General features: G+C 33.5%; 1 protein-coding gene across 1 annotated transcript in view; it reads left to right on the forward strand.

The window, feature by feature from the left end:
* Positions 1 to 13,241, forward strand: part of LOC142317477 (xanthine dehydrogenase-like) — a 152,709-nt gene that overhangs the window by 16,826 nt on the left and 122,642 nt on the right. Inside the window, exon 2 of the mRNA XM_075354045.1 lies at positions 13,000 to 13,049. Within this exon, the coding sequence (XP_075210160.1) occupies positions 13,000 to 13,049 (50 nt within the window). The remainder of the gene's footprint in view (positions 1 to 12,999; positions 13,050 to 13,241) is intronic.

Raw genomic sequence — 13,241 nt, forward strand, 5'->3', positions numbered from 1 at the left:
CCTTTTAAGTATTACGAGATGCTAATTGGAATTAGAGGTAGTGTTGAATTTTAGATGTTAATGAGTGTTATCTGTCGGGTAGCATTTTTTTTTTTTTTTTACTGATCATTCTAATCAAGAATAAAATTATTTACTTTTCTTACTCATTTATTTAAGAAAAAATTCTTAAATGTCGAGTTTTGTTGCTAAGTGGAATTTAAATTACGTAAGAAATTAATCGGAGATGATCCTTTTAAATAAAATAATTTATTTTTTCACATTCATTCACAACAATTTTTAAAAATCATATACACTAATTAAAGTTCTGGACAAATTAGTTTCCCAATAATTGCCACCTGGATATCTGAGTGAATATTTAAAATTCGCGATATGTAATTGATGATTTCTTTGACGTTTTGTTAACCAACCCAATGGAAAAATTTTACATAAAAAAACAAATAATTTCAATACTAAAGGATATTTAACTTTTATCCTATAAAAAATTTAATTTTTCAATTAAATTAATAAACAATCTTCTCATCAATAGCATGGGATTAAGAAAACAGACATTGAAAGTGACCATATCTCTACAAATGCAGCACTAAGATATCTGGCCACTAAAGCTTGAACAGTTTTAAAATATTTCATATATTACTCAATTCAGAAATGGTCGACCTGAGATTGTACAAGACTAAACTTCATTAAGGTCATATTTTTCTTAGGCACATTTGTTAACAATTAAAAAATAACAATATTTGCAAAAAAAATGTCAAAATCGCACCTCCGCCCCAAACAAAATGCTTAAACTACTGCTATGTTGTGACGTCACAGGTGAGCGGTAGAATTAAATAAATATATAACATCTTTCTTTTCTTTTCTTTTTCCTGTTTAGCCTCCGGTAACTATCGTTCAGATAATACTTCAGAGGATGAATGAGGATGATATGTATGAGTGTGAATGAAATGTAGTCTTGTACATTCTCAGTTCGACCATTCCTGAGATGTGTGGTTAATTGAAACCCAACCACCAAAGAACACCGGTATCCACGATCTAGTATTCAAATCCGTGTAAAAAATAACTGGCTTTACTAGGACTTGAACGCTGGAACCCTCGACTTCCAAATCAGTTGATTTGGGAAGACGCGTTAACCACTAGACCAACCCGGTGGCTCAAATATTTAACATCTAAAGTGTAAAAACGTAACTCGATCTGGCTGGATCTCAAACTCGATTGCCCGGTTGACTCTGTACCTCGTACGTTAAGCCTCGCGACTATACCAGTCTGCCGACTGGTATAGTCGCGAGGCTTAACTTACTTTCCATGTAAGTTGTGAAATTACATTAATTTAGTTAGTGCCGACCGTGTCGCCGCTAGTAACGCTATACCCGCGCGAATTAAGTACTGTATGCGTGCGCGCTTTAGTTGGAATCATTGAATTAAATAAAGGAAAAAATATTATATTTAAATAAAAAGAAAAATATTTTAAACAACTGTGTTGTCAGTTTATATATATATATATATATATATATATATATATATATATATATATATATATATATGCTTGGTGTATACTTGTGTTTACTGTAACCTTTAGCTACGCGTAACTCGAAGATAATTGTATTCATGATGGAGTGAATTAGGGAACATACTAATATGCAGTTTCAGTTCAGTGCCGAAGTGCTTCACTCTTTCCTACAGGTTAATTTAGAATCTCCTTCCCATTTTTAAAGCTAATTTAGCCTTAAATCGTTTTTCTTTCTTAAATTTATTTGAGTATTAGAAAGTTGTAGAGTTTGTTATTGGTGCATATGTGTGGTAGAAAATTTGAGAAAAAATAATAGAGAACTCGTACAAAGTTGTTTAATTTATAAAAAAGAAATCTGCTGTTTTAAAACTGACATTAGATATTACAGAATAATTATGAATTACTTTTACGAAGATTTTAGCGTTTTTAGAGCAGAAAAATAATATAGAAGATAAAAAAACAATTGAAAAGCTTGAAACATGTGGATAATTACAAAAAAGCCAAGATGGGATGAGTAAAGAGAGGAGATATTTACGAGGATCGAAGCAATCACACCTGATAATGTAATAGGGTACATGCTACATGAAGTCGAAAATTGGGATATTATCAAGAGGACGATCGAAAGGATCATGAAGTAGAAGTTAAGAGAGGAAGTTGAAGATGACTGAGTGTAGAGGGTATAGTTGCAGGGCCTGGCAGACAACTATGTTCAGAAGAGATGGAATGCTCTGGCGTTCCAAATTCGATGAGTGGACGGGGAATCCTGGGGAGTTAGGGGGAAAAACAAAAGACCTACTCCCGGTTGTTCGGATGGTGCTTCTGGGAACGGCATAGCCGGGCCTAGAAGGATCGCCCGAGTAAATAGAGGCATCGGCACCTCCCACGGCTGAGTTATGCTTAATAGTGCGTCCGGCTCTGGGTGAGGGATTTAAAAAAATAAATTTTAGTAACTTCACTTCTCCTACCCAGTCTTATGTGATAAGCATAACAATAACGTAAATTAATAGTTCAAATAAACTTAATTTTTATTTGTATTGATTTTAATATATATACATTTTTTAATATTACTTTGTACCATATCTAATTACATAGTTAGGTTTTTCATATATCGCCAGAAGTAGATCGATTAAAAATAAAAGGTTAAATTTCTGTTAATTGAGGGTGAATTTGAAAAACTATGTGGTATAAGGGAGTCCGAACATCTGTGATAGCTTATACCTCAAAATCTTGCGATATTTTTTTAACAAAAGTAGAATTTTTTAAAGAAATTCGATTGGACATCACATGACTTCCTTATACGCCTATTAAATTACATAAACACATTTTTTTTAAAATGAAAAGTACATAAAATTTTATTTCATTAATAACTTCTGATATTTTTTCATTTTATTTTTTATTATTATTATTGTGGAAATATTATTTATTGTAAAAGTTCTTTTACAATCAGGGGTTTAATAATTATTAATACATCAATATATTTAAATTAAAAACAAATTAAGCTAAAAAAAAGAACAAAGGAGAAGTCTGATTCGAATCGATGTGCCTTTCCCTTGTAAGATCCAAATATTTCATTTATTAAAATTTTATTTCCTATAACTCTGGAACCAATGAAAATAAGTACCACTTATCATATATCGTTGAAAATCTCTAAATGAGGGCTTATGACTGCAGTTAACAAAAAGTCCAAAATCCAATTTTTTGGATTTTAGGCTTTTTGGAAACTTTTGGTCCAGTCGATTTGGTCCAATCAAAAGGGGAGGTGCGCAATTAGATGTTACAACAGTCCTATATTAAAAATTTCAACATCCTACGACTCATCATTTTTGAGTTATACATACGTACAGTTTTTGAGATACATAAGTACATATAGACGTCAAGTCGAAACTAGTCGAAATGGATTCAGAGATGGTCAAAATAGATATTTCCGTTGAAATCTGAAAAACGAAATTTTTCGCGATCACAATACTTCCTTTATTTCGTTATTTTTTTTTGTCTTCAGTCATTTGACTGGTTTGATGCAGCTCTCCAAAATTCCCTATCCAGTGCTAGTCGTTTCATTTCAGTATACCCTCAACATCCCTAACAATTTGTTTTACATATTCCAAACGTGGCCTGCCTACACAATTTTTCCCTTCTACCTGTACTTCCAAAATTAAAGCGACTATTCCATAATGCCTTAGTATGTGGCCTATAAGTCTGTCTCTTCTTTTAACTATATTTTTCTAAATGCTTCTTTCTTCATCTATTTGTCGCGATACGTCTTCATTTGTCACTTTATCCACCCATCTGATTTTTAACATTCTCCTATAGCACCGCATTTCAAAAGCTTCTAATCTTTTCTTCTCAGATACTCCGATCGTCGAAGTTTCACTTCCATATAAAGCGACACTCCAAACATACACTTTCAAAAATATTTTCCTGACATTTAAATAATTTTTGATGATTATTTTTTGTAGTTCTTGCGTAGGACTTCATCTATGCCGTTCATTGTTTCTTCTAAATCCTTTTTACTCTCGGCTAGAATTACTATATCATCAGCAAATCATAGCATCTTTATCTTTTCACCTTGTAGTGTTACTCCGAATCTAAATTGTTCTTTAACATCATTAACTGCTAGTTCCATGTAAAGATTAAAAAGTAACGGAGATAGGGAACATCCTTGTCGGGCTCCCTTTCTTATTACGGCTTCTTTCTTATGTTCTTCAATTATTACTGTTGCTGTTTGGTTCCTGTACATGTTAGCAATTGTTCTTCTATCTCTGTATTTAAACCCTAATTTGTTTAAAATGCTGAACATTTTATTCCAGTCTACGTTATCGAATGCCTTTTCTAGGTCTATAAACGCCAAGTATGTTGGTTTGTTTTTCTTTAATCATCCTTCTACTATTAATCTGAGGCCTAAAATTGCTTCCCTTGTCCCTGTACTTTTCCTGAAACCAAATTGGTCTTCTCCTAACACTTCTTCCACTCTCCTCTCAATTTTTCTGTATAGAATTCTAGTTAAGAATTTTGATGCACGACTAGTTAAACTAATTGTTCTGTATTCTTCACATTTATCTGCCCCTGCTTTCTTTGGTATCATGACTATAACACTTTTTTTGAAGTCTGACGGAAATTCCCCTTTTTCATAAATATTATACACCAGTTTGTATAATCTATCAATCGCTTCCTCACCGGCACTGCGCAGTAATTCTACAGGTACTCCGTCTATCCCAGGAGCCTTTCTGCCATTTAAATCTTTTAATGCTCTCTTAAATTCAGATCTCAGTATTGTTTCTCCCATTTCATCCTCCTCAACTTCCTCTTTTTCCTCTGTGACACCATTTTCTAATTCATTTCCTCCGTATAACTCTTCAATATATTCCACCCATCTATCGACTTTACCTTTCGTATTATATATTGGTGTACCATCTTTGTTTAACACATTATTAGATTTTAATTTATGTACCCCAAAATTTTCCTTAACTTTCCTGTATTTCGTTCAAGGAAGTAAAAAGAAGATCCATATATATCAATATTTAGTTTTTTTTTTTTTTATGAAGATTATCTTAGAAAGGTGGGACACAAAACAAACCAGATTTTATTAATCCAATATTTTTTGTTAGCCCTAAGTTGAACACTTTTTGGAAAAAAGACAACTTTAATGTCGTATGTAATATTTCGGTTTTAGAAAGATGAAGAAAGGTTTTAAAGGTCTGAGACATAAGACAATAAGGGGAAGTAAACTTTATGATACGATTGAGGGTTGTTTGTTGGCATCCGAAATGACCCTTTTTTTAACGGACAGTTCAAATGTCACAATATTTCATATTAGACTATTGGAGAGGTGGGGCTTATGGAGTAAAGGTCCTTTTTAATTCTTAAGTTTTTTGCTTTTTTGAAACATTATGAAAACGGTTTTAATGTTTCAAATTGTCCTTGTTAATAAAGCGGATTTCGGAGAAATAGTGGATGACGGTATTCATACTTTCATCTAAAGAAAACAGCTGGAGATTATTTACCCCTTACTTTCCCTAGTAAGTCTGGTGTAGGGTTTTTATACGTGGAATAACATTTTTAAGAGTAATTTCTGACTGATATCAGATCGCCTACAACCATTAAGTTGAATAAAATCAAATATAGAGACTAAGTTGACAGCATTTGGCTTTTCTCATTCGAGAAGTAAGGTTTTAAATATTGAACAATTCCTCAAAAAGGCTTAGTCGTTTCTGAGAATGCCTTTTGTAAGAAAAATAAAAGAATTTATTATTATAAACTTTGCAATATAATAACGTTATTATTAATTCTGTTCTTAACCTAATTAATAGTTAATTAATGCATTTTATGAATAATTCATTTACAGTGATAATCAACGTTTCACACATGCGTAATTCCATTGCTTGCAAACTTTTAACTAGATTCACACAGCGTACATAGTAGACAAAAAGATTATATCAACAGTTCAGTTATGAAAAAGTTGCGCAATTAATCCTTCAGAAATGAAAAAAAATTTTCTTCATTATTAATTATAACTGTTATAAATCTTTTAACGATTCTTTGTGTTTAAACGATTAAAAGTTAGAAGATACATAAGATAATATTATTATGAAGCGCCTAACAATGTTAGATTTCTTCTGAATGTCAAAGTATTGTGGTGCTGCTAAATTGTCGCCTATTTTTTGGTTGTTAAAATTTAATAAAAGTTGTGCTAAAGTGGGGCTAGTGCCTTACTAGTACTCCTTGGCTGCTGCCAGGAGCGTTAGTGTCGCAACCGCCATCTTGGAATTTCCCTTTTTCCCTGTGGGAGATTCTCTTTTACCCTCGTTCTGTTGGAACGGGAGATTTGAAATTCCATAGCGTAGCTAAACTTTCTTTACTTGATTAAGTCCCATAAATAAAATAAATAAATAGACATTGAAACAAAAAGATATTTAAGCCGAAATATAGAGTAGATTTTCCTGAGAATTTTGGTGTAATTGGATGTTGTGTAAGACGAAAAGGTAATTTTATATAGAATTTTAAAGACTTAAATTAATTCCTGATATACGTAATGCTTTTAGTACTCTGAGTTATAGCCAAATAAAATTTTAATTAATGAAATATATGGATCTTACAAAGGAAAGGCATATCGGTTCGAATCAGACTTCTCCTTTGTTCTTTTTTTTAGCTTAATTTGTTTTTAATTGAAATATATTGATTTACTAATAATTATTAAACCTCTGATTGTAAAATAATAATAATAATAAAAAATAAATAAAATAAAATGAATAAATATCAGAAGTTATTAATGAAATAAAATTTTATGTACTTTTCATTAAAAAAAAAATGTGTAGTTTAATAGGCATACAAGGAAGTCATGTGGTGTCCAATCGAATTTCTTTAAAAAATTCTACTTTTGTTAAAAAAATATCGCAAAATTTTGAGGTATAAGCTATCACAGATGATCGGATTCCCTTATATCTCATAGTTTTTCAAAATCACCGTCAATTAACAAAAATTTAACCTTTTATTTTTAATCGATCTATTTCTGACGATATATTAAAAACCTAGCCATGTAATTAGATATGGCATAAACTAATATTAAAAAACTTATATATATTAAAATCAATACAAATAAAACTTAAGTTTATTTGAACTATTAATTTACGTTATTTTTATGCTTATCACATAAGACTGGGTAGGAGAAGTGAATCTACTAAAACTTCTTTTTTTTTTAAATCCTTGTCTTCCAGAGCCGGACGCGCTATTAACCATAACTCAGCCCTGGGAGGTGCCGATGCCCCTATTTACTCGGGCGATTCTGCTAGGCCCGGCTGTGTCCTTCCCAGCAGCACCATCCGAACAACCGGGACTAGGTCTTTTACTGATAGACCCCAAGTCTATCAGTAACTCATCGTAACTATTACTCGTCGAAATTGGAACGCCAGAGCATTCCACCTCTCCTGAATGGAGCTGTCCGTCCGGCCCTGCAGCTATACCCTCTACACTCAGTCATCTTCAACTTCCTCTTTTGACTTCTACTTCATTATCCTCTCGTTCATCCTCTTGATAATTTCCCAATTTTCGACTCCATGTAGCATGACCCCTATCACATTATCAAGTTTGATTGGTCTCATCCTCGTAAGAATCTCCTCTCTTTACGCGTCCTATCTTGGGCACATAATGATAGTATGCTCCACGGTGTCTAAGGCTGAGCAATACAAGCTTGAGTCCCACCTCTGACGTTTCCGTTCACTCAAGTTATCATTAAAACTCCCATGCCCGAATAAAAATTGCGTGTGTCTCCATGACGTCTTTTTGTCTATTGTTTGATATCTGGAATAAGTCGTCTTGTCCACTGGCTTACCTCGGCCATGGACCACCGCAACTGCCCGCTCTCCAACATTTCACGACTCATTTCTCCTTTAGGCCGCCCCTTGGTCCTTTCAGCTCTTTCCTCAGCAAGAAGCTTCAAAGTTGGCACTGAAGCTATCACCAGTATTGACTCCGTAGTTACATTCTATATGCTGAAGCAATGCCTAGGGCTAATGTTCCTTGTAACGCCTTTACCTTCCGACACGGCCGTTTTATTCTGTAAGCCCCTCTTCCATTCCGGCACTGCATAAAGTACAATAGATCTCACGATTGCCGCCAATATTCTCCTTTTGGAAGAGCTAGCTTATCCGACGCGACACACCAACCTGGAGACAGCTGAAAAAGTTCTATTTGCTTTGTCAACTGCCTCCATCACATGTGGCTGAAAAGATCTCTTACAGTCAAGCCACACTCTTGAGTATTTAGCTTTAGTCACAGGTTCATTCCTCACTTTCGTGACCGACTGAATGACCGGAGTCAGCCTCCTTCTACTTACCATAACTAGTAATTTAGTTTTCTCAGCTGCCAATTTTAAATTTCTGGTCGTCAACCACTCGTAACTTACATTTAATTTAAAAAATTAATTATTAGATTTAAGTATCCAGGATAAATTAAATTTAACACTAAAAAATACAAACACAAATATTAAAATAATTAAATGGAATTTAAAATTTACATACAGATAAGTTATATACTGTACATACATAAATATATTATACAGTCAAATATTTCTTTGCGCTTCCTTTATAACGAAATCTCGCTGTAGCGGCAATATCTGTTAATCACTTCACATTGCTATACCAGTATAGTATTTTTATCTATTGTTGCAGACAAATCTCAGTAAAATTTCTACAGCGGTTCTAACGCCACTGCCTGTTGTATCATGCCCCTACTTTTTTGCGCGAAAATAAAGTATTCGTAAACTTTTACAACTATATAGTGTAAGGACGGGCTGTTAAAAGGGCAGCGTTTATCTTGTGAAGAGAAAGAGAGAGAAAGAGTTCTAAGCCGTGGAAGGTAGTAGGCCTGCTGTATTACTGAATGTAATATTAGAATACATAGGTCCTAGATTCTCGGTATTTTACAGTGGAGAATGGGCGATAAGTGTACAGCAATTTCCACCATTCTCGCTTTTTCCAAGAAAAACTGAATTTTTCCACTAACATAAACGAAGTTTAAATTTTCCAGTAAACAGACCCCCATTACAAATCCAAGCCGAACTCTTCCCTCAAAGGTACACGACAATAATTTTAAAGCTTCTGACAGTTAGCTAGAAAAATTTAAGCAATAACACAACATTTCTTTCGCTAAAATTAGCGAGAATAGAAAGATTTTGTTGATTTGAAAGTTATGAATGACCGGTTAAAGTCGGTAATCAGAATACGTAATAGTTACAAGGAACAAGACATATTCAATGATGATGAAACAGGCATTTTTTTTTTTTTTGAAGCGCTTTGTAATACATTAAAATTAAAAGGAGAAAAATGTAGAGGCGGAAAAATTTCAAATAACGACTCATCATTTTTTTCTGCGCTAATATGACAGGGATTAAGACGACATTTATTGCTTATAGGAAAATCAGTAAAACCGAGATGCTTTAAAAATGTAAAATCCTTTCGGTAAAGTATCGCAATAGTAAAACAGCGTGGACGACTGCTAAACGTTTTGAAGAGGAAATTCGTTCGAGGGACTCATATCGACGTTATTACAGGATTAAAGAACAAGAAAATCCTTTTTTTAACGGCAAATACAAGTGTCCATCGACCATCGACCATCGACCAGGGAATTATTAAATGTCTCAATGGCTACTTTGAAAAAATACAAAGAAAATGTTTTGCAGGCTTATTGAAGAAATGGAATCGATACAAAACAAAGAAAAATTCAGTCTGTATTGTTTAGTAAGTCTACTGCAAAAAGCGTGGAGAAATGTGACTGTAGCAACGGTAAAAAATGTGTTCCGTAATGCTAGCTTTGTCCTATATCTTAAAAAGAATAAACCCTGCTGTGATTTATTAGACGATATTCCACAAACCGATAAGATAAAACAATTTAAATTGCCACAATCTAATGCAGAAAAGAATTTGGATGTTTACGTAAGCTTCGATGATGACATGACTACCTCGACGCCTTTGGCAGAAGATGCGATAACAGAGAAAAAATTCACTCAAAATCGTGACGAAGGAAATGAAGAAGACGATGTAACAGAACGGGAGTAATGCTGCCTTCCAATAAATGCTCTTGATGCTTCAAGAGGTACGTTTACTGTTAGCTCTTGCTATACGTATGCACATTCATTTTCAAATAAAAGCAACTGCAGGTATATTGTCTCGTGTTCGCTATTCCAAGGATATTGATAAACGTAAAAATTCCTTATAAATACAATTTATTACTCTAAAAATATATAAAATAAATAATTATAATAACAATAAATAAAGGGTGTCCCATATAAAACGCAACCCATCAATCACTCATCCATGAAATTTCAAAAGTCAAGCTTACTCCCCTACTCGTTACTTAAATGGACTCGTCCAACATCTGAACATCGCGGCGACGCAGTAGAATACTACCGATAGTAACAACAATGCAATCATAACGTTCAGTGTATTGCTAGAGACAAGATGGTGTTTTCGCTAGATGAACGTGTTTTCATTGTCGAGTCGTACTTCAGTACGAAACCAGCGGTTGCAGTGCAAGATTTGTTTCGCCATAAGTACCCAGATAAACCGGCTCCTAACAAAACATCAGTATTAAGGTCAGTCGCAAAATTTAGAGAGACCGGTTCTGTTAATAACAAGGAACACAAAAGATGTGCGTCAGTGTTGAATACAGATACAGTCGCTGAAATCAAAGACCGATTACTCGCCTCGCCAAATAAATCGATCAGACGTTTGTCCTGCTGAAATTAATTTGTCTAAATCGACTGTTCATCGGGCGACCAAACAATTACAATTAGGACCTTATCGCATTCAAACGGTTCATCAACTTCTTGAGCCCGACAAAGAAAAACGGCTACAATATTATCAACGGTTCCGTCGATTTCTGCGTGAGGGAATTAATGTTACGGATTCGTTATTTTTTCACAGATGAAGCACGGTTTCATTTGGACGGCTACGTAAACAGCCAAAACAGTAGAATTTGGAGCGCTGAAAATCCCCACGTTTATCACGAAAAAAAATTACACCCGCAGAATTCGGGCGTGTGGTGGGCGATATCGCGGAAGAAAATAATCGGTCCTATTTTTTTTTAGTATACCATTAATGCAGAAAGATATCAGGATATTTTATTTCAGTTCATCGCACTCTTGGAAGAGGAAGACAGAAGCTGCCGGCTACAACATGACGGTGCGACTTCGCACTATGCAGGTTCAACTTCTGATTTCGTCGAGGAATTCTTTGGTAATCGTGTTATCGGTCGAGGCTTTTGGCCACCAAGATCTCCAGATTTGACTGCGGGGGATTTTTTTCTACGGGGTTACCTCAAAGACAAAGCCTACAGCAACAAACCACGAACACTTTTACGATTGAAAGTCAATATTGAACAAGCTGTATTAAATATCCGGCCAAAAATTTTGAAAAACGTTGCAAGAAACGCCGTAAAAAGAATTGAACCTTGTATTCAAGAAGATGGCAGCCACTTCCAACATTTACTCTAAATGTAAGGTAATGGATGGTAATAATAAAAATTACATTTAAATTTACACATGCCATTTTATTATTTCAATACCTACCTATATAAGGTTGGGTTGTGTTTTATATGGGACACTCTGTATATACAAAACATACAAAATAGCAATTGAAATAAAAAAAAAAATTGATTTAATTTTTACGTTTACGACAATTAAATTACAAATACCAAACGAAATACAGTCCGATTTAGTAAAAAATTTATAATGACTAATAGAAACTAGCATTGCATTAATAATATAACGGAAAAATCTAAAGTTCATACTGTTCATTTTCTGCGAGTATTATTACTTTTACTGTTCATAAAAGAACTATCCTACAATTTTCGAATGAAAAGAATACTGTCAGTTTCACTCCTACTTACAAATAACTCGGCCAACAGTTTATTGTTTTCTACCACTGTTCAAAGAGGAATACTCGTGACGCACTCAGTCGTTGTAACTGTTATAACTTACTGTTGTCGCTTTTATCGCAGCTGCACCGAATTAGGACTTGCAAAACTACTGACTTTCACTCCGCTGATCCGGCATTATTTATATCTCCTGGCCTGCAGAACCGGTACCCGACTCATCCTTTTGATTGCTCAAGAGTAATAATTTCTATTGTCTGCCCTTTCTGCGCTTTTCTTTAAGTTATTTCCTAGAAAGAACCTCTTTGTCGTTCCTTTTAGATTTTTCTTTCTTTATCCTCTCTCTGGAACAAACCCGTTACGCTTCCCCCGTTGCAATGTAGGTATATTTTATTGAGTTATTTATTTTTTTAAGGAAGGAAGATAGGGAGATGCTGCAACCCACTTGAGTCGCACCAGTGCGAGCCGAGAACTGATGTTAGTTTGTGTCGTAATATTAACTTTCGTGAACGAGTGATATGCATTATATGACAATTTAGCTACAGCTGTTTGATACCATGCTAAAAATATTTACCTTATAATTCAAATTTCAAGTTTTATTTCCGAATTTTATTCGGCAAAGGAATGAAGATAAATATAACACTGTCTTCTCTTTAAATACTTTTGTACTAAGTTATTTTATTTAAAATTATGTATTATTTAAAACTTGAGGTTAATTTATAAAAAAAATTATCCTGCTACCTTAGGTGTTAATAAAAAGTCCTATCTTCTAATGATACAAAATTCATTGTATATGATATATATTCATCATATTGTATGTATATGATATGTTCATTGTATTTCAGAAAAACTGAAATTTTTCTTGATTTTTTTTCTTGTTTGATATGAATAGATAAGACATAAAAAGTTACCTCTAATATAATATAAATTGTATTTCTTTAAATCTGATTTTACAATAAAACTGATAACTGCAATAAATAGTTCTTATTTTATAACAATGATAATGTACCGTATAATGCAAACCATAATCATATAATAAATCAACTAAAAATAGGATTACACAAATAACGGAATTTCCCCAGTATTTAATAACATAATGATTAGCTGTTTATTATATCTATTTTTTTCAGGCTCAGTGACAATGGTGTGTCCTTCGTCATCAATGGAAAGTACTTTAATGGTAAGACTAATCAAATTATTATTACCACTTTTTATTATGTATACTGTCTGTGTTTAATCTATATCGGTAGTCTTTTTTGACTTTCGAAAAAAATCAAGGAGATAACATTTAATAACTAGATAATTTTTTTTAATACATGCTTTTCTTCACTTTTTATAATTTTTCCATTTAGCTTATAAGTTCCAATGTTTT

The sequence above is a fragment of the Lycorma delicatula genome, chromosome 1 (genome assembly GCF_047948215.1).
Source record: "Lycorma delicatula isolate Av1 chromosome 1, ASM4794821v1, whole genome shotgun sequence".
NCBI lineage: Eukaryota > Metazoa > Arthropoda > Insecta > Hemiptera > Fulgoridae > Lycorma > Lycorma delicatula.